The sequence below is a fragment of the Phyllostomus hastatus genome, unplaced genomic scaffold, assembly GCF_019186645.2.
Source record: "Phyllostomus hastatus isolate PE091 unplaced genomic scaffold, TTU_PhHast_1.1 phas_contig_283, whole genome shotgun sequence".
Lineage (NCBI taxonomy): Eukaryota > Metazoa > Chordata > Mammalia > Chiroptera > Phyllostomidae > Phyllostomus > Phyllostomus hastatus.
The window spans coordinates 20027772-20050595 of NW_025333833.1; the positions used below are offsets into that span (position 1 = coordinate 20027772).

At 38.0% G+C, this 22824-nt stretch overlaps 1 protein-coding gene across 1 annotated transcript; it reads right to left on the reverse strand.

The window, feature by feature from the left end:
* Window positions 1-1074: 1074 nt before the first annotated feature.
* LOC123818318 (membrane cofactor protein-like) lies at window positions 1075-21262 on the reverse strand. The gene is made up of 7 exons (XM_045838378.1): window positions 21142-21262; window positions 14453-14641; window positions 13667-13769; window positions 8117-8202; window positions 7080-7277; window positions 1256-1438; window positions 1075-1103 (listed from the first exon to the last, which is right to left on the reverse strand). The coding sequence occupies exons 1-7, from the start codon at window positions 21260-21262 to the stop codon at window positions 1075-1077; spliced, it is 909 nt and encodes a 302-aa protein (XP_045694334.1).
* Window positions 21263-22824: the final 1562 nt, after the last annotated feature.

Consider the following 22824-nt stretch of genomic DNA (forward strand, 5'->3'; position numbering starts at 1 on the left):
AAAGTGAAACTGTGTGTATGTGGTGACTACTGCATTGTTCTTGTCTCCTGTTTCTGCTGAAACCAGAGAGGAGCCAGAGACAGCACCTCCAAAATCAGGGAGACTGTTCTGTCCACCATACCAAAATAATCTCCCAAGGCTTAAGCAGAGCAGCTCATCAGAAGTCCATGCAAGAAGTCCTCCATTACATTTCAATAACAAAAGAATTTTTCTGCCTTTCAGTTGCTATGAAATTTACTTTCTATTCCTAAATAAAAATGCCCAGTAAAGAGCAAAAGAATAATTATATGAGGAAGGGAAAGGTGGGGGTCTTGTTCTAGAGACAGCAGAAGCTTCCCAGTTTACATATTAATTACTACATATTGTACTAGGAACAAAACTGGTTGTAGTCCAGGAAATAAAACATCATCTTGAATCATGAAGATACCCTGTAAAGTTATCAGCAGATTGTTTTTAAAATAACAGATTAATAAAGTTAGTGACATAGAAAATAGGTGTATTGACAAAGAAAGCCATGGGCGTTCCTCGTCACTAGTATTATGACTGGAGTGATGCTGTAAGTCATAAATGAACTTCCTTAAGAGCTTCCTGTATGACAGGCACTGTGCTAAGAGCTCCAAGTGCATCCCACTTTAACTCTACTGTCACCCAGTGAGGAAGGCATTAACTCACTTTACACACGAGAAAACACATTTAAGGTTTATTAACTTGTTCCCACGTTTGTCCCAATGTCTGCAAACTGTGGCAAATAGTTGTAGAATCACTAAGTGTAACAACTACAATGGCTGTGAATGTGTTCTTTCTCCTTTCATTACTAAAAATGATGGATGAGTGTAAATTACCAGATACTTAAAGGATTTTTAAAGTCACCTAGCAGTTAAACAATTTTGAAAAAAAACAAGCAGAAAGTACTAAACCTGAGACACTGGAAACTGTAGGTTTTGTATTGAGAGGTGTTGACACTGGAAAAAAATAAAGACGGGATCAACCATTAGGTAAAAATTTTCATGCTTCAATTTACTATGAAAAATGATTGCTATACATTTTTACACATAAATGCTGAAGAACAGACACCTACGTGATGTATGTAGTGTGCTGAGAACCTACAAAAGCACAAATTTTATGGCATACACCTGTCACAGAAATGAATATGAGATAGCATTAATTACAAAAACTGCTTCTTTTCAATTATTCAGTGTCATTGATATTTAATATCTGATAAATAAAACCTAGAAATAAAAGACACCCTTTGTACCTTTAACACATGTTGGCATTGCAGGCTCCCAAGTATTGTTAGGTCCACATGAGATAATGTTACTGCCCTCAAGGTAAAAACCCTTCAGGCATTCAACTATAACCATTATCTTGTAGTAAAATGTTTTTCCAACTCCTGACACCAGTCTTCCATTTGCAAGCACTGGATATTGACATTTGACCACTGAAAAGCAAAGAAGTTCTAGAATTAATGGAAAGCTGTTTTAACGTAGGAATGAAAAAACTAGTGCAAAATAGTAATTTCCCCTGGGGACAAAGAAGAAATGGAAGGCAGAATGTTAATTTTAAAAAAATTAAGACATTATTTGTCATTTTTATCATCTTTCCCACCTACAATAGACTGTCATGATAGATTATTGGTTTCCTATATGTTTTCCCATTACTGACAAGTTTTGAGGAAGTCCTGACTACCACATACAATTTTCGGGGAAGTTCAAAACAACTTTGGATGCTCTTTAGCTCTAGGGATTGTTTAAAATAAATTTTATGCTAGTCCTGGCTGGTGTAGCTCAGTAGATTGAGCACAGGCTGGGAACCAAAGTGTCCCAGGTTCGATTCCCCCCAGGGTACATGCCTGGGTTGCAGGCCATAAACCCAGCAACCGCATATTGATGTTTCTCTCTCTCTCTCTATCTCCCTCCCTTCCCGCTCTAAAAATAAATAAATAAAATCTTTAAATAAATAAATAAATAAATTTTATGCTGACACTGATTCAGTACCTTGATCTTTTAGAGAGGCAGGAAGTAGAGGCTTGTAAAAAGGTAATATTTGAGCTCAAATGTTGAAAACAAGGTAGCCATGCAAAGATATGCAGAGAGAAAGTCATCAGGTATCAACATACAAGAACTGGGGTGTTCAAGAAATAGAAAAGCCACTGGAGTTAGGACTGTGCTCCAAATATTTTGCACTGAACTCAGAGATCAAAAACATTTTCTATTGTAATCCCACAGGCCTAAAATAAAGTTAAAGCTTGATATTAGCCCTTGTACCCATGTATTCTGGTATTTACCATTCTGCTCTACTTCTGAGCAAGTAAAATGCTGGGCACCACCCTCTAGACTGATTTCAGGATCCAACAATGGGCATGGCAAAATTTGGAAAAAAGTTACAAACAAACAAAAGAAAACGCTGGGCTGCGCATTAAGCACAAGAGAACATGTTATGAGAGTAAATCTGAGCAACACATAAGGGTCCATAATGAGCTGCCCTTTAAGCCAGAAGAGGGCTCTTCCTCCTTGCACATGGACCTGAGTTTCCATCAAGTATCTTTTCCCTTCAACTTGTACAGCTTCCTTTAGCAGTTCTTGCAATTAAGTTAGGGTAGTGACCCTTCTCTTACCTTCTGTCTCAAAAGGTTGCTGGGTTTTTTTTTGTTTTTTAATTTCGGCCTTCAGTGTTAAAAGATTTCTCCTTGACAGAGATTTCTGTTACCTGTTTTATTGTTATTTTTTTCAACACATTATCAAATAGTATTGTCTTCTTGTGTCCACACTGAGAAGAAGGCAGCTGTCATTCTTACTTAGAGGGATGGGGGCAATGTAATAAGTCTCTTTTGTCTCATTGGCTGCTTTTTCTTTTTATCTTTTGTTTTCAGAAGTTTAACCAGGATGTGTTTAGTTTAGTGGGGGGTTCTTGATAAATTTAAAACATTTATTTATCCTGCTACAGTCACTGAATTTCCGGGACTTGTGCATTGTTGCTTTGGACATAATGTGGATACTTTTTTGAACACTATTTATTCAAATAGTTCCATACTGTTGTCTTCCCTCTTTCTGAAGCCCCCATTAACATGCATGTTTGACTGCTTGCTCCTCTTCCCCAGGTTGTAAGTCTCTCTCTCTCTCTGTCTCTACATTTTCAAATCAGGTTGGATATCTATTGCTCTCATTTCATGTTCACTGACCATTTCTGTGTTGTGCTAAACTGCCGTTAGTCATGGTAATGATTTTAAGTTAGGTTTACTGTATATAGTTGACACTCAGTAAAACCATTTTAAGTGTATAGCTTGTATGAGGTTCAATAAATGCAAATACTGATCATGTAATTTCGAACACAATGGACATAAAAGAGTTCTGTCATTCTCTAACATTTCCTCGTGCCACTTTGTAATCAACTCTCCCCACAAGCACCTCCAACCACCTTCCCCAACCAGCCAACCATTGATCTGTATCATTAGACTGTTTCTTTTCCAGAGTGTCATAATGGGATTACAACTTCTGAGTGCTGCTAGTTTCACTTAGCATAATGCATTTGAAAATCATTGCTTGTGTCATTGTGTGGATTAGAGGAAGTTTATTGCTTTTTATTGAGGAATGTTAAGCCATTATATGGATGTACCACAGCTGTTCATTCATTCACCAGCTGAGAAGCATGTGGATGTTTCCAATGTGGGGTGATTACAACTAATGCTGCTATGAATATTCTTATATAGGTTTCTATGTGAACATAGTTTAATTTACTTGGATTGCTGCATTGTATGGAAAGTGTATCTTTCACTTCATAAGAAATTGCTAAACAGTGTTCCAAAATGGACCTACCACTTTGCATTCTTAACAACTATACATGGGAGTCCCAATTGCTCCGTACCTTTGCCAGAAGATGTTATTTTTATTTTCTATCTTGTTTTTATTTCCAGACATTTTAGTAGATGTTTAGTGATATCTCATTGTAGTTTTAAATTATATTTCTGTATTTATTAATTATACTGAGCAACTTTGCATGTACTTTTTGCTATCCATATGTTTACTTTGACAAAATAGGTGTAATCAAATATTTTTCTCATTTAAAACAATTGGGTTGTTTTTTAATGATTGTGTTTTGGGAGATTTTTATATATTTTGATACATATTAATTATCAGGTATGTGCTTTGGCAATAATTTCTTTCAATCTTTGGTTCATTTTAAAAAATCCTTATAACAATATCTTTTGAGAGCAGAAGCTTTCAGTTCTTTAAAGGATCACAATTTTGCACTTAAGAAATCTTTGGCCAAGTCATGAATATGATCTTATTTTCAAGTACAAGTGTTATAATTTTGACTTTAGGTTAAGTCTAAGATCTGTTTTTAGTGCATGCTTGAATATGGTGCTAACATGGGTTGTGGTTGTCTTTCATGGCATATTGATGTTCAATTGTGCCTGACCTTTACCTTTTATTTCACTGAATTTGTTTGTACATGTGTGATAAAATCAATTGGGCCCATATGAAAGGGGCTCTTCTAGATTGTCTATTCTGTGCCATTCTTTTTCTATTATATGCATTGTAGTGTGTTGTATAAGGCTTGACATCAGATAGAATGAATCTTTTATTTTTTTTCAAAATTATTTTGACTCTTCTAATGCTTTTATTTTTCCATATAAATTTTAGAATCAGTTTATCAATTTTTTATGAAACATATGCTGGAATTTTTATTGGAATTATACTCAATTTATAGATCAGTTACAAGGAATCAATATCTTTATTATATTGATTCTTGTAACCCATGAACGATGAATTGCTCACTATTGACATCTTCTTTAATTTTTTTAAGTGTTTAGTTGTCCTAACCATTCAAATATTGCATAAGTGTTGTTAGATTCATTTGTATCTACTTTATGTAGTTCAGAGTTATAATGATACTTTTCACATTTCTAATCATTTCATGCTAGTTATATACATACCATTGATTTCTGTACATTGAGCTTGTGTCTTGCAACATTGGTAAGACTTCGTTCACTCTTTCATATTTTCCACACAGACAATCATGTCATAACCCAATAAGTCCATTTTATTTCTCCCTTTCCCTTATGTATGCTTATTTCTATATCTTGCCTTATTGCACTCAATAGAACCTTCAGTACATAATGATGGATAGAGTGGTAGGAGTAGACATCCTTGTCTCATTCCTACCTCAGTTGCAAAAGAAATATTTTGTCAAGTGTATTGTCTGTGTGATTCTTGTAGGTGCCTTTTATGAGGTTGAGGTAGTTAAATTCCTTCTATTCCTAGTCTGCTAAATAGCTTTACCATGAGAGATGATGAATTCTGTCAAATTCTGTTATGAAGATTATGTGTTTTTTCTTCTTTAGAGTCTCTTTAGAAGGTAAATTATACTGATTAAGTTTTGAACTTGGATTCATGGAAAAAATCTTACTTGATTATGATCCATTCTTATTTTTCTACATGACAGAATTTGATTTGTTTAATGGTTTTGGTTCTATGTTCATAGTGGATATTGTTTTTAATTTTTCCTGCAATGTTTTGCTTGGTTTTGGTATCAGGGTAATGCTGTCCTTATGGGATGAAGTGAGAACTATTTCCTCTTACAGTATTTTATTGAAGAGTTTATGTAGAGCTGTTATTATTTATTCCTTAAATGTTTAGTAGAATTCCTAGTGATGACATGGGGCGTGCATTTCTCTTTGTGAAAAGGCTTATGTGTCAAATTTGTTGGCAGAAAGTTGTACGTTATTCCTTTATTGCCCTTTAAGTGTGCAGAATATTTAGTGATGTTCTCTTCTTCATTGTTGATATTGGTGGTCTGTATCTTCTGTGTTTTTTCTCAGACTCACTACGGGTTTATCCATCTTACTGCTCTTCTCCAAGAACCAGGTGTTGGCTTTCAATGATTCTCCCTACATTTTTCTGTTTTCAATTTTATTGATTTCTGCTTTGATTATTTTCTTCTGTTTCCTAGGTCTGAGCTCAATTTGCTCTTCTTTCTTAGTTTCTTAAAGTTGAAAGCTTAGATGATCAAATCTGAAACTTTTCTCTTGTCCTAATATAAGTATTTCATGCTATGAATATCTGTCTTAGCAATGCTATTGCTGTACTCCAAAACTTTTAAAATGTTGATATATTCTGTTTTCATTTTTTATTCAATTCAGAACATTCTAATTTTTCCTTGTGACTACTTTTATTGTGGTTTAGTTAGAAGTGTTGTGCATAGTTTTTAAATATTTGGGGGTTTCACAGATATCTGTTTTGACTTCTACATTCATTCCATTGTAAAGATACTCTACTGTGAATAATTTCAATTTCTGAAATAAAAAAATTTTAAAAACATATTGCCTAGAATATGGTACTAAAGATTGTTCCATATGCACTTGAAAAGAGAAAATATTTTGCTGTTTTTCACTGGTTCCTTTTGTTCAAGAGTCAAATACCCTCCAATGTCTCCCTGTTGTTGGCCATGCTTAAATATCTTTAACATTGTTGTTTAAGTATAGGCAAATTTTTGAGATATTGTGGGTTTGTTTCAGACTATAGCAATAAGTGAGAATCCAAGTAAAGCAAGTCACAATTGTTTTTCTGGTTATGGTATTGCCTTCAATTTGCAAAAAATGTGATGTGTGCAAAGCACAATAAGGCAAAACACAATTAAACAAGATATGCCTATATATGTGGTCCAGAGTTTATCAGTCTTGTTGGTGAGAGGGTTAGTCTTACAATTTATTCTCCCAGTTCCTTTAGCCAGATCTCACAAGTATAAAGAGCTGTCATACTTGTCATATAATAACATAAAACTTTCTTAAAGCCAATGTGTGATTTTTGATGTTTGTGAACCAGAAAATTTCAATTCACGCATATACATAGTAATTAACAATGTCTAAACAGGAATACCAAAAAACATGTGGTGTGAAGAGTGGGCAATTCTACAACTAGAATTATTTTTTATTGTGCTTGACACATATTCAATTAAATTAGAAGCCAATTTAACAAGGAAAACAAGCAAAATGTCTTTTTAAAAAACTTGTTTACCAAAAAATTAGTAAAATTTTCTACACTATTTATGAATGAGATGGAAATAAATGGAAATATTTTTACCTTTACATTCAGGAGGGTCACTGCTCCAGTGGTTATGCCCAGAACAGACAAGCCTGCTCTCTCCAACAAGGGAATATTCATCTGGTCCATTTGAAGGATTGCAAACATAAATTACTACTTCATTATATTGAAATGTGTCCTTGTGGCTATTGGTGTATATTCCATTTGCTATTTGTCCAGGTGGTTTACACAAAATTCCTTAAGGAAAAAAACAGACATAAAAGGTAAAATGAGAAAGATTAAATGTGTATTAGTAATGTCCTATGAACTACCTTCAATAAATTCAATAATATAGGATTTTTACAATCTAGTTGTGAATCCAATATCTGGTTAAAAGAGAGTTTCTTTGAGAAAATGTACCGTCTCAACTTAAACCACTAATAGAGAAATAAAATTTTAGAATAAAACCTGTTTTTTTAAATACCCATATAAGATACCTAAATAAAATACCTGTATTTATCTGTAAGGCCATGCTAAGGGTGTTTTTTTTTTCTCATCAAAACACATGCTGACAATTTAATGAGAATATATACTTCTGATTAAGAAAAACTCAGTGCTAGTTGAGAAATGCTAACATCTCTTCTTAAACCAATAATTTACAGGTAGGCCAAGACTTTATTGTCTCTTTTTCACTGTCATCCAGAAGAGTGTACAGTGAAATTTTCCAGTGGCTTCACACTGTTTGATGATGCAGTGGAGTGAATCTGGAGGTCTTCCTTTAAGTCAGGCACTAAAGAGATTCAAGAATGTAAAGCAGTGGCATTCTTTTCCATATTTGTTTTGGAAATTTTGATTTTAAACAAAAAATGTGTTGCATATGTTAACATGTATTGAGTTTACTGTTTTTAAAAAATGAATTAGTAAGTGATTATTTAGAAAACTTCTGTTTTAATTCCAATATAAAGAATATCAGTAGCACTAAGCCACCTGCAGAAGAGCTCCGTGTGGGTCTTTGTTCATTGTAAGGCATAAAGGAGTCCCCACAGGACAGAGTTTGAGCACTGCTGCTCTAAATTCTCAAGAGAGAATATACTTACTTTCACACTGTGGGGGATTTCCACTCCATTCCACAGTAGTTCCAGAAAGCTCACAGTAGAGAATTTTTGTCCCAATTAAGTAATAACTAAATGAGAAAAGAAATGATTGTTTTCTTTCTCAGTTAACAAGACTACATAATACCAAAGAACTTTTTATGGGGTTGTTTTTCTGCACTACAGTAGCTCCAGGAAGAAGTTTCTTAAGTGGCATTTATAGGACGTGCTAACCACATCTGCAGTTTTTTTTTTAAGATTTTATTTATTTATATTTAGAGAGGGAAGGGAGGGAGAAAGAGAGAGAGAGAAACATCAATGTGCAGTTGCTGGGGGCCCTGGCCTGCAACCCAGGCATGTGCCCTGACTGGAAATCGAACCTGCGACGCTTTGGTTTGCCGCCCGCGCTCAATCCACTGAGCTATGCCAGCCAGGGCCACATCTGCAATTTAATGAACTAAAGAGATTCTTCACATGAACACATATTGGCCTGGGGCAAAATGTCTGTAGAAATCTGTCATGCCTGACAGACTGGGGCTTGCTGCCTCTGGCAGTCAGATCACATGTCCACTTCTATGTCCTTGCTCACGCCATTCTGCTCAGTCAGGACAACAACTGAGTGGAGAGATCTGGCCCAAGAGCTCATCTTTCTGGATTTGAGTCCCAGCTCCAAGACTGACTTGTTTTTTGAGCTTAGGCAAGTCCCTTAATGTTTCTCGATCTTAAATTCCTCACCTATGGAAATGGTATATATATTGTGGGGTTGTTTTGAGTAGTAGGTAAATTAACATTTGGAATGCAATGAGTGCTAGGCAAGTTTTGGGAGTTACGCATATTCTTCGGTTTGGAGTATCTTCTTAAGAATGGCTCAGGAAGACCCCTACCTGATGAAACTTTTTATTTGACAGTCTAAAGGAAAACGGGTCAGTGCCCTTGTCTCAATAGCCAGGTATTGCATGTTTTAAAAATCCTCGCAACACAGCAGTGTGCCTCTTGCGGCACACTGGTTGAAAATTGCTGGTCTGTGCATTAACCTTTTGGTGCTTCACAAGATGACTCACAGGCTCTCTCTATATTATTAGTGATGGGATATTCTCACTTGATCAAATTAAAAAATAGTAAAACTGCATGTACTTGCTTCCGGCTGAATTTTCCCCCAAGGCTCATCATTGATTCTATATTATATTAGGAGAGAATTCTGGGATCATGGCAGGATAGGAAGCACCAAAAATATGTCTTCCCAGCTAGACAATAACTCCACTGTTAGAATCTGCCTGACGTAACTATTTGGGAACTGTGGAGTCTGCTGAAGGCTTGCAACTTCCAAGAAAGACCTGGATAGGCAAATTGCATTAACATTGGTCACTTTCAGTTCTTAGCACAGTGGTAACTGCCCATTCCACTCTCACAGCAGGCAGCTGTGCTTGTGTTTCTGGAGCAGCTTATAAGCAGCCCGAGGGACCCAGGGCAGGCAAAATGGACCGTGTCCTTGGGGATCTGTGCTCTTATATTGCCTGCTGTTTCTGATCACAGAGAAGCAGACAGAGAGTTGGGCAGACACTGTTGTCCCCTCCCCCAAGTCGCAATCCTCATAGTTCCGTCTTACATTTTTCACTTCTTCCCCTTTCAGGAGACAGACATTAAAAACTGTAACATTTGAAACCACAGCACATGCCTAGAAAAATCTCAGTTTACATGTTGGGCTGAATCTGAGCACAGAGGCACTTTCAACTATCAAAACAAACAAACAAACAAATAAACAAGCAAAGAAACAACAAATCCTAGGAAATGGTGAGAATCTGATACCCAGAGTTACCCCCATTATTAGATCCTAATGTTCAGTTCAACCAAAAATATTATAAGGCATATAGAGAAAAAGGAAAGTATGGCCCATTCAAAGGAAAAGTAAATCAACAAAAATGTATTTCTGCCAAAAGATATAAGGGGACATGTACTATAAAAAGACTTTAAGATAGTCATTGAACTGCATGGACTTCTTTTGGAGGCCATCTTGGTGACAAACCTGCATTTTCCAGTGCCACAGTCTTCGTTTTCTTCATGAGACAGCTGAATGGCCATTGCAGAGATGTGGATATTTGTGAATACCCAGATAGGCAAGACTATCTATCACTCTCAAGGTGGGGGGCCCAGTGATACTATTGAGAACCTCAAATCCAAAATCAAAAAGGAGTGGATCCTCCTGACTAACAGCATCTGATGTTTGTATGCAAAAGCCTGGAGGGGCACCACACTCTGTCAGACTACAGTTCCAGAAATAGCCTACCCAGCACTGGGAGCCTCACCTGTGGGGTGGCATCAGTGAGCTCCTCCTGCTCCCCAGGAATACACCAGCCACAAGTGTTACAAGTGTTGTGCTTGCCTGCGCCTTTCTGCTGTCAATGACGGCAATAAGAAGTCAGGCCATCCCAACAATTTGTGTCCAAGAAGAAGTTGAAAAGAGGGCTCTCCACAGCCTACTCCAATGTAAACAGAGGGGTCTCTGCCAGAGATTCATGGTCCTGGGGCCTCAGTAAAATTTGAGAAAAATAAATGTCTTAAGGATGCTCAAAGAACTATAGGAAGAAATGTATAAAGTGAGGAAAACAATGTGTAAACAAAATGGAAATATAAATTCAGAGGTAGAAATGCTAAAAATAACACCTTTCCAAAAAATTCTGGAGTCCAAGGTTCAGCTAAAATAAAAAATTACATAGATGAATTAAATACACTTTTGTGCAGGAAGAAGGAAGAATCAGCAAACTTGAAGATGGACAATGAACATTATTTCGTCTGAGAAACAAAAATGAGAAAAGATTGAAGTGAAGGGAACCTAAGGGACCTGTGGGACCTGTGGGACACCAGTAAGCAGACCAACTTTTATGCACTATGGGAATCCCTGAAGGAAAAGACAAAGAGAAAGGCACTGAGAGAATTTTAAAGAAATAATGACTGAAAGCTTCCCAAACTTGATAGAAGGCATGACTATACATGTCCAAAAAGCTCATCAAACTCCAAGTAAAATGAAATCAAAGACCCACAGTAAGACCCATAATAATCAAACTTTCCAAAGGCAGCTATGAAGAGAGAATTCTGAAAGCTGCAAGGGAGCAGTGAATCATCAGGTACAAAGGATCCTAAATATGATTATCAGCAGATGTCTCATCAGACACCTGGGAGCCAGAAGACATTGAAGTAAGAGACTCAAAAGGGCCCTGGCTGGTGTAGCTCAGTGGATTGAGTGCAGGCTGTGAACCAAAGTGTCGCAGGTTCAATTCCCAGCCAGGGTACATACCTGGGTGCAGGTCATAACCCCTAGCAACTGCACATTGATGTTTCTCTCTCTCTTTCTATCTCCATCCCTTCCTTCTCTAAAAATAAATAAATAAAATCTTTTTTTTTTAAAAGGAGACTCAAAAGGGATCGGAAAAAATGGTCAACCAAAAATCTTCTACACAGCAAAACTGTGTTTCAAGAGTGAGAGAAATACTAAGACTGTCCCAGAAATAAAAAGTGAAGAGAATCTGTTATCATTACAACTCAACTGCAAAAAATGCTCCAGAGTGTCTTAAAAGGTGAAATTAAAGGACACTAGAGAGTAACTCATGCTGTATAGGCCAACATCTCCGTACAGGTACATACATGAGTAACTACTAAAGCTAGCATTATTGTGACAAAGGTTTATAAACACGTATTATTTTCTATGTGATTAAGAAACTAATCTTACAATGAAAATAAATATGAAGAAGTAGCCAGTATTGCAATTATTATAGAGGAATGAGATGGAGCTGATGGAATCCATTGTTGTAATTTTTTGAAGTTAAGTTGGTATAAATTCAAAGTGCAGTGTTATATAACTCTAGGATGTTAAATGTAATCCCTATGGGCACCACAGACAAAATCACTATACAATATGCACAAAAAGAAATGAGAAAGGAATTCCAACATTTCATTATAAAAATCAGCTAATAAAAACCAGGAATGCACAAAATGAAGGGCAAAATAAAAAGCTTTCAGAAAACAAATAGCTCCCTTCTTGTCAGGAATTACTTTAAATTTCAGTGGATTATACACTACAACCAAAAGGCAGATATGGGTAGAATGGATAAAAAATAGAAGATCCAACTTTATGCTGTCTACAGGCAACTAATTTGAGATTCAAGGACATGAACAAGTTGAAAGTGAAAGGATGGAAAAAGATGTTCCGTGCAAATTATAACCAACAGAGGGCAGGATGGCTATACTAATTCAGACAGAACAGACTTTGAATTGAAAAAGGTTATAAGACACAAGAAGCACATCATATTTTAATAAGTTTTATGTACTTTAAGAAGATATAATAATTATAAACATTTATGCACCTACTGACAAACTTTCAAAATATATGTAGCAAAAACTGACAACTGAAGGAAGAAATACACATTTTTATGTAACAGGCCTATCTCCAATAATAGTTAGAGACTTTACTATCAAAATCACAATAATAGATAGCACAAGACTGAAAATAAGGAAAGAGGACTTCAACAACGCAGTTAATCAGCTAGATTTCACAGTCATAAAGCACCATAGAACAGAATACACATTCTCCTCATGTGCACTTGGGACATCTTCCAGGATAGACCATAGGATCAGTCACAAATTAACATTAACTATCCAAAAGGATTGAAACAGATAGAAATCATATCAAGCAGCTTCTCTGACCACATAGGATAAAGTTGTTCAACATAGACCTTCACATCCTGAAGCTTTTCTGAAAGAACAGATTCATTGAGTAGCCACACGCTAGTCAGGGAAAAACACAAAGAAAAAACAAAACAAACCAGGTCCTGGGACATGTGGTCTGAACTACCAGCAGCAGGGACAGATGCAGAAGGCAAACATTTCTGCCATCCTGGGTTTAATGGGGTTCTTTTTATAGTTTTAAGGAGAAAGATATAAATTATTTTGAAGGAATTCACCCTTGCTGTAGAAAAGGGGATGCAGAAGAGGAATAAGTGGGGTAGTTCTGGGACAGGTGCAGAGTCTGTAGAGGAAGAAATGATGGGAGCCCTTTGAGTGTTGGATGGCAATAATCTGAAAAGTTCATGTGCAAGCAGGATGTGGTGAAATCTGGTGGTCAGCAACTCCTTTTGAAATAAGACCTGTAACAGCTCTTCTATTAACACTATTCTGAAATAGCTCTGGAAGTTGATTCAAAGTTTCAACATACATTCCAGAAAGTGAGCAGTCTTAGTTTCTGCCCTTGGCTCACTCCCTGTCTCTCCTACACACCCTCAAGCCTTCTGTAATTTAATTTGGGACCATGTCACTATGATTACTACATTTTTAATGCCTACAATAGACTTATTATTACATATAGTATTATATGACTTTGCTTTCCTTTCATTTAAATTTCTATGTATCACACACTGATCTCCACAAAGAGCCCAAGAGTTGATTGGCTGTAAATACAACTTGTCACACAGAAAGCAAGATGAAATCAATGTTATGGGAATGCTTAGGAGAGAGCCAAACAAATAGAACTGGTAACATTTACCTTATCTCTCTAGAGCAACTTACCCATCATTACAAACATAGTGAGCCTGTGAACCAAACTGGTGAGTTCCATTTACGTAGACCACTTGACCATTTGTGGGATCTCTTAGCTGTGGGCATGGTTTTTCTAAAAAAAAAAAATTCAAATTTGTTGTTTTACACCACTGTCAACACAGATTTGAATCAAAATAAAAAATCTACATTGTTTTATTTAATTTATGGAAATAGTTTCTTTCTTATTTGTCTTTATTAAATTTATTGGGGTGACATTGGTTACTAAGGTTTCAAGTGTACTTGAAACCTTAAGGTTTCAAGTGTACTATAGGTTTCAAGTGTACATTTCTATGGTACATGATTTGCATATTACATTGTGCACCCACCACCTAAAGTGAAATCATTTATGTTGCCAGGTATTTGATCCTCTTTACACTTTACTATCTTCCCCCACCAACCCCCTTTTCTCTGATAACCTCCAAATTGTTGCCTGTGTCTATAAGTTTCAGTTTTATATCCCACATATGAGTGAAGTTATATGATTCTTAGCATTTTCTAACTGACTTATTTTGCTTAGCATGTTATTCTCAAGTTCCACCCATGTTGTCACAAATGGCTGAACTTAAGAATCACATTTCTCAAGAGAATTGATAGCCAAATTAAAAATGTCCTGGAGATTTTCAAAGCCTGAAAAAATACATTGTAATCTAAAATCTAACTTCACACAAGAAAACCATCATTTCAGTAGAGAACTATGAAGTCTAAAATATGTGGAAGTCTCTAGATCAATAAAAGTAAACGGTTTTGTGTCCTTACTTGTACAAGCCTCATGGAGAGGTTCCCATGTGTTATCAGGCTGACAAACAGAAGACAAGAATAGAGGATAAAGAGTATGCATGTATCCTGGGCGACACTGATATTCTACACGGTCCCCGGGTTGATAAACATCATTAGGTTGATCTTGGAGCATCATAGATATATATCTTGGTGGAGCACCACAGGCATCTAGGTATAACAGAATGAGAACATGAAAGTAAAGCATTTTCTCCTTTTCGCCCAGCCATGGATTATACCCTGGCAGCAGGCAGGTAGGACAGAATAAAGGGAAAGGTTGTTGGCAAGGTTTTAAGTGATTGTTGTGTTCTTTTACAGGATGCTGTGCCACACCTGATTTAAGCAACATTCCATCAGCTTTTAGTTTCTCAGAGAGTAAGGTGAATATTCATTCAACAGTAAATTGAAGAGACAGCAGCAATATTTTTGGTTTTAAAAGATATTTATAAGTATGCAACCTTCACCATTGTTTTCTGAATTTATTTCACACTTACCTCTCTCCTATAGCCCCCGATCAGATTACCCTTCCACAGTTTGAAACACAAACTGATGATGATGACGACTTGTCACTTCAGGCACAGACTTCTCTTGGAATGCGAGTGCCTGAGGTCAGGGACAATAGGCCTTTTCCTACTATACTCTGCACCTAGTGGGTGCTCAAGAAATGCTATCATAAGCACTGACTGTTAAATAATCATTGCACATTTCATAGATCAAAATCTGGACTAAACTATTTCAAACTGTAAGACTTCATATGTTTCAGTATCAGTGAACTGAGCACTTTGTAAGTGAATAGATGCCAATTAAATATCAACATTTATAACTTTAACATTATTTTAAATATAATTTATTCTTCCCTCACTAATCAATGGGTCATGCTTGGCCTGAAAAATTCTCTGAGGCAGCTGTTTGGTCATATCATTATGCCATTAGAATTTTTTATTTCTCATTTTTTTTGGTAGTAGTTTTTTTTCCTCCCTAGAATACTGTTGCTTCTACTTTAGCAATTCTTCTTCCTCTAAATTGTCTGTGGGCTTGAAAGCCTAACAAATGTGATAAAACTATTGCATAAAATAATGTACTGAAGACGCATAGAGTCCTAAAGAGCTAGAAGAATGCAGAGGCCTCTCCTACCAGGTTAAGGACCTAAGGAGAAAGCGGGTAGATCTGTGTTGATCCCTGAGAAACTTTTCTGATTCCCTGGATTGGTCTTATATCAGATTGATATTAAACTTTAAAAGACACATATTTGCACTTCTAACAAATAACAAAATTTATGTGACATTTGAATTGAATTCACTGGGGTAACATTGGTTAATAACATTCCATACATTTCAGGTGTACAACATTGGACTAGCACATCTGTGTACTCTACTGTGGAGTTTAGTCTCCTTCCCTCCCCTCCCTTTAACTTCAATGTGCCCCCACCATCACTCTTCCCTTCCAGTTACTGCCATTTTGTTGTCTGTAAGTGTTCTTTTTGTTTGCTTTGTTTGTTCATTTGTTGCTTTTTTGTTTTATATCCCACATAGGAGTGAAATCACAGTTTCTGTCTTTTTCTGGCTACTTACTTCCTTAGCATAATACTCTCAAGATCCATCCATGTTGTTTCAAATGACAATATTTAATCTTTTTATGTGGCTGAGTAGTATTCCATTGCATATATATACCTCATCTTCTTTATTCAATCACCCATTAAAGGACAGGTAGGTTGTTTCCATGTCTTGGTTACTGTGAATAATGCTGCAATGAACATAAGGTACCCTCTATCTTAATAAATGCTTTCAAACTATTCTGGTAGATGACGACATGAGGGATTGCTGTATCATATGTTAGCTCTATTCCTAATTTTTTTGATGAACCTTCATACTGTTTTTTATAGTAGCTGCACCAATTTACATTCCCACCAGAAGTACATGAGGTTTCCTCTTTCTCCATAACCTCTCCAATACTTGTTATTTCTTGTCTTATTGATAGTAAACATTCTAAGAGGTGTGAGGTGGTATTTCACTGTGGTTTTGATTTGCATCTCTCTTATACCTAGTGATGTCGAGTATCTTTTAATATATTGGAGGCCATCTTGGAAAATTGTCCAGGTCCTCTGCCCATTTTCTAAGCAGATTGTGTTGTTGAGCTGTATGATTTCTTCATATATTTTAAAAATCAGCACCTTGTCAGAGGTATCTTTTCCAAATATTTTTTCCCATTCAGTTGGTTGCCTTTTTGTATTATTAACAGTTTCTTTTGCTGTGAAGATGGTTTTAAATTAAGTATTGTTCCATTTATTTAACTCTTTGTTTCCACTTCCTATGCCTTTGGAGTCAAGTTTACAGAAATCCTTCTGAGACAAAAGTTGATAAATTTAATAGTTATCTTTTCTCGTATGTATTTTATTGTTACACGTCTTATATTCAAGTCTTTAATCCATTTGAAATTAATTCTTGTGTATGATGTCACATAGAATTCTAGTTTTATCTTTTTGCATGTGGCTTTTCAGTTTTACCAGTATGTTTCTTAAATTATATTTTATTGATTATGCTCTTACACTTGTCCCAATTTTCGCCTCCTCCAACCAGTTCTCCCCACTCCCTCAGGCAATCTCACACTGTTGTCCATGTACACGGGTCATACATATATGTTCTTTCTTTACATCTCCGTGAGCATTGTGTAAGTACCCATTTGCACTTCTTTTACTCATGTCTCCAACCCTCCATCCATCTGACACCCATCAACCTGCTTTCTGTATGTGATTCTGTTTCTGTTTTTCTTTTTTATATTGTTTTTTAGAATCAATTGTTGATAAATATGTACATATTGCCATTTTATTGTTCATATTTTTTAATCTTCTTCTTTTTGAAGAAGACCCTTTAATATTTCATACAATACTGGTTTGGTGGTGATGCACTCTTTTAGATTTTTCTTGTCTGGGAATCTCTTTATCTGCCCTTCAATTCTATATGATAGCTTTGCTTGGTAGAGTAATCTTGATTGTAGGCCCTTGCTTTTCATCACTTTGATATTTCTTGCCAATCCCTTCTAGCCTTAACATTTCTTCGAGAAGTCAGCTGACTGCCTTATGGGGGCTCCTTTATAAATAACTAACTGGTTTTCTCTCGCTGCTTTTAAGTTTCTCTCTGTCTTTAACCTTTGGCATTTTAATTATGATGTGTTCTGATGTGGGCCTCTTTGGGTTCACCTTCTTTGGATGTCTCTGTGCTTCCCAGCTTGTATGTCTATTTCCTTCACCAAGTTAGGGGAGTTTTCTGTCATTATTTTTTCAAATAGGTTTCCAATTTCTGTCTCTCTTCTCCTTGTAGCTCCCCCATGGTATGAATTGTAGGTATGCTTGAAGTTGTCCCAGAGTCTCCTTAAACTATCCTCATTTTTTTTTCATTTCATTTTTCTTCTTGCTGTTCTGATTGGTTGTTTTTTGCTTCCTTACCTTCCACATCACTGATTCTTAACTTCATCCACTCTACTGTTGATTCCCTGTACATTGTTCTTTATTTAATTAGTGTATGCTTCATTTCTGACTGGAATATTTTTATGCTGTTGAGATTCTCATTAAGTTCCTTGAGTATCCTTATAACCAGTATTTTGAAGTCTGCATCTAGTAGGTTGTTTGTCTACATTCTGTTTATTCTTTTTCTGGAGTTCTGTTCTGTTTTTTTCATTTGAACCTTGTTTCTTTGTCTTCTCATTTCAGCAGCCTCCCTGTGTTTTTTCCTATGTATCAGGGAGAGCTTCTACATCTACCAGGCTTGGCATAGTGGCCTAATGTAGAAGGTGTCCTGTAGAGTGCAGTGGCACAACCTCCCTTATTACCCAAGCTGGGTACTTGAGGTGCACCCACTGTGTGAGATGTATGCATCCTCTTGTTGTAATTGAGCCTTGATTGGTGTTATTATGTCCAAGGTCAGCTACCATCTCTGTTCTGTTCGAGGTCACACAGCATGAGCTACAAAGTGTTCTGCTGATGGCTGTCACTTGTGCTGGGCTTGGAGGTGCCCAGGCAAGGCCAGGCTGTGAACCAAGGCTGGACTGGGGCAATTTAGTAAGAGGTATGGGGCTTGTTGAAAGCAGATGCTGCTTGTTTGAGAGAATTTAGGAAAATCTGGCGCATGGGCCAAGATAAGCCATTTGTATGGTAAAGCCACTGGAAACAGTTTGGGTAGGCCCAGAAGTTGGTTGTGGCAAGGTCTTAGGGAATCACCAGGGTGGGGCAAACTGTGTGAGCCAGGTTGATGGAATGTCAGATACAGTGCCTGCCTGCTGGCTCTGTGGCTGTTGGTGGGAAGGGCTCAAAAAAAGAACAGTGGTCTCTGCCAGCACTTCTGTCTGGAAGAAAGCTGTCCCTCAGCAGTTACCCTGATGCCACACATTTCACTTCTTCTGTGTATGTCTCTGGTGACTTTCAATCTGCTGCTTCTGTGCTGGGGCTCAGAGGGAGTGAGTATGAGTAATCTGTGTGTGGGCCCTTTAAGAGGAACTGCCAGGGATTCCTGCAGCTTCTGTCTTTCACAGCCTCAATCCCTGCTAGTTTTACAACCAGAAGTTGTGGAGATTACTCTTCCTGGCACCTAAACCCTGAGTTGGGAGGCCTGGTGTGGGGCTGGGACCCTTCACTCCTGAGATATCTCTCCTGATATTTATCCGGCACATTAGGGCATGGGACCAGCCAATTCTTTGTCTCTGTCCCTCCTACCGTCTCAATGGATATTCGGTAGTTTAGTTGTAATTTTGATGTGGTTGAGGCAAGCTGTGTTTACCTATACTGCCATCTTGACCAGAAGTACCAGTGCCATTTATTGAAGAGAGTTTTCTTTCACCAGAGGGTCCCACGGGGGTAACACCTCAAATGCAGCAGGAGAATGTTCCCACATCGAGGGACAGCAAGTGCAGAAGCCCTTCTCATGGCCAGCCCTTCTCAAGCCCTTCTCATGGCCTAGAAGAGTCTCCCCTATCTGAAGGGTATAAGACCAGTCATTTATTCAATGCTGTCAGAGACCCATGCTCCCTCCCTCCAGAGCACCTGTCTGGGGTTATAACATATCAGTATTATGATTTGGTTACTGTCTGCCAGTCCCAATAAATTTCTGAAAATGTTGATTGATTGCCTACTGTGTGCCTGGCACTGGAATCAAACAGTGAGCAAAAAAACAGTCACTGTTTATATCTGAGTGTGTGTGGGTATAAACACACAAATAGTGAAACAAGGAATAGTGGAACAAGGAATGAAACAAGGAATTCCTATTCATAAAAATAGGAATGACTTGCTATTATTCATCAGTGTATCCTCAGAACCAGCAAAGAACCTGGTACATAAAAAAAGCAAATATTCATTGAATGAATTCTGCTAAGGACAGAATGCAGCATACAAACTGTATGTGTAATGGGGTCAAATAGCTTGGGTATAGACACACATATGCATATAAAGACAGTTAGAAATACACCAAAGCATTCAATGATTGTCCTTTGACTCTATACATTTTATACAATAAGCATATACATGTATGTATACTTGTATCTATTCATTCCAATGAACATTCCATTTAATGAAACACAATTCAAACTTAGTGAATGGCTTTCAGCTTTAGTTTATGAGCTGAAGGGGAAAACCCTATTGATGATACTTATAGGTCATTTCTTATGACTCTTATTTCTCACTAGGTTTGACTACCAGTATTTTTTAGCCTGCTTCAAATCTCCCCTTCATTAGGACCCAACATAGTTAAAAAGAAAGAAAAAGGAAAAGAAAAGAAAAAAAAAGAAAAGAAAAGAAAAAAACATTGCCCCCAAAGACATTCAGGAATAGAATAATATTCCTGTAATGTCTGTATTGGTTGGTCATAGGAACATGATTCCGTGTGGGGGTCTGCATGGTGGGTGGGGCAGGAACAGCTTGCACACTAATTACCAATATGATTTGGGGGCAACAAGCAGCCTGCTATCATTATGCACAAAAAGCACTGCCAGTCCTTCCTAATCCCCCTAAATCCCAGGGGGGACCTCTCACTCAAGGACTCCCTGTAAAACATGTGCTCCCCAATACCCATATGAAATAAGCCAGGGAGCTGCCTTGCCCCACACCCTTGCACCACTGGACACTTCTGTAAAGCATAAATAACACCCGGCAACACCTGACCTGGGATTCCCCTGCACAACTCAGTGGGGCACAACACCCCACTCACCAAGGCATTGCCCTGCTAGGGAACACATCACAAACCCTCCCCATGGGCACAGCAGAGGCCCTAGCAACCTCCGCACACAACTGAACACTCAAGTGGAAGCCCTTACCTTCAGCACTGGGTCAGTGCTGCCCATCATGATTGACTGGCTTGGTCCCCAAACACCTGCAAGCTTTTAAACAGCTTGGCCCCCTGAAAAACATGGACTGTACCCTGTGCCCCACGAGGCTCAGTGCCTACCACCAAGCAACCCTCACTGCGGGCACTACAGGGTACTCACTGTCTGAATCGCCACAGCACAACCTTGAGCACTGTGGGTAAGCATTCTACCTCCACTCCGCACCATGCGGGTTGACCGTGTCCTCGGCCTCCCACCTGGCCTACTAAGCAAAGTTCCCTCTGCACTTGACATCTGTTCCTGACATCCTGCTCCCCAACCCGCTTCTGTTTGGTCCCTGACGCACACCCTTTCCCTTCTCCTACCGGAGCTTATAGGTAGCAGGAGCACTAGGGCCACCAAAAGGATCCCAAGAAAGCACGAAGATGAAAAGAGACTCTGGAGGTGGCGGATAGGTGCCTTGTGCAGCTCGTAACACACCCTCATTTTTCGGGACCCCAGGGTGAAACTTGAGGGACAGTGAGTATTTACCTTTTTGAGTGGATGCTGCAGATGTAACAATCAGCAAGCTCAAGAGTTCAGTGATGTATTGCTCGTGGGCGTGGCCTGGGCTGTGTTCTACGTGTTAGGTGGGACCAATCAGTGGCTACAAGGCCTGGCTTCTGCGCGTGGGCAGTGTGTTAGGTGTGGTTGGAACGCCTCCTGCTGGCAGCTCAGATTCCTCCCACGTTGGAGTCTGTCCTGAAAGTCACCTAGGGGGATGAACATTCGAGATTTCCCGGAAATGGAGGTTCACTGCCGCCTCCCACTAAGGCAGGGTGGAAAGGAAACAAGAACTGGCGGAGTCATCATGGCGGCTTTTCTGGAACACTGGATGGAAGAATAAAGAGCATCGACCTGAAAATAGAAACCCAGAGCCCAGACAGTGGGTCCCCTAAGGGCCAGCATCCTTAAGGTTCTCCTTTTGTCCTGGGGCTTCCAAACTGGCACTTGTGCCAGGGCCCTTGCTCTAATTCGGCATTAGTCAAGCATAATTAGGGACAATACTTGAGATTTTCGTGGTTGAAGGCCTGCCAGATTTCAAGATTACAAAGATGGTTTGGTCAGTGCACTCGCAGTCCCAATGGAAATTTTCCCCCTACTACGTTGAGAGGACCCCTGGTAAGTTGAATTATTAAACACCGTGCCGTTAAGTGAATTGGGCCTCAGTCTATGGGGCCCATACTGTTCTGGAAGTAAGTATAACTGAAGACCGAATACACGTGCTTGAAAAAGGTAAGGACAAGGGTTTATGCAGTGTCAAATTCCTTGATGCGAGTAAGGCCATGATTGGTGGGATGAATAGGATTGTTAAAAAGGGGAACTTTTGTAGGGAAACAATGTCAATTCTGGAACATTAAGAATGAGCAAGATTTATTTGTAGATGTAAATCTTTAAGACCAGTAAAAGGGAAAAAGTGCAACATGAGGGATGTTAAAGAGCACACAAAAGGACCTGACATTTTTTTCCTTAGTTGGCAAAGAATCAAAACGTCGAGTTGTGAGTAAACATATTGGGAGCAGCCCCACTCTCAAGTTTTGTTTTTGCTGTAATTTGTTGTTGAAAGTTTTAAAATAGACATGACTTTTAAACCCCCATTCTTACCTAGAGTTTATCCCAAAGAAATCATCAGAGCTGTGAGCAAAGATGCAGAATTTTGGAAAAATATAAACCCTAAGTGTCTAGTAACAGTATTAAGGAATTTATGGGATGGAATTCTATGCAGCAGGAAGTGTAAACATATCATTGTGAGGAACACTGATATTTTCATAAGTGGATAAATCTCCTAATCAGCTTGTGGCTTTTGGCATTTTTTTAAATGAATAGAATGTATGTTGATACACATAAAAAGATTAGTTGGTAATATACCCAAATTAACTAATACTTGATAGGATTATCCATATTTAAGGTGTTTTTTGTTCTTTTTCAGTTTTCTGTATTGACATGTTACATCTGGAATCAGGTAAAGAAAAAAGAGGTAATAACCCAACTCTTATATCAACATCTGT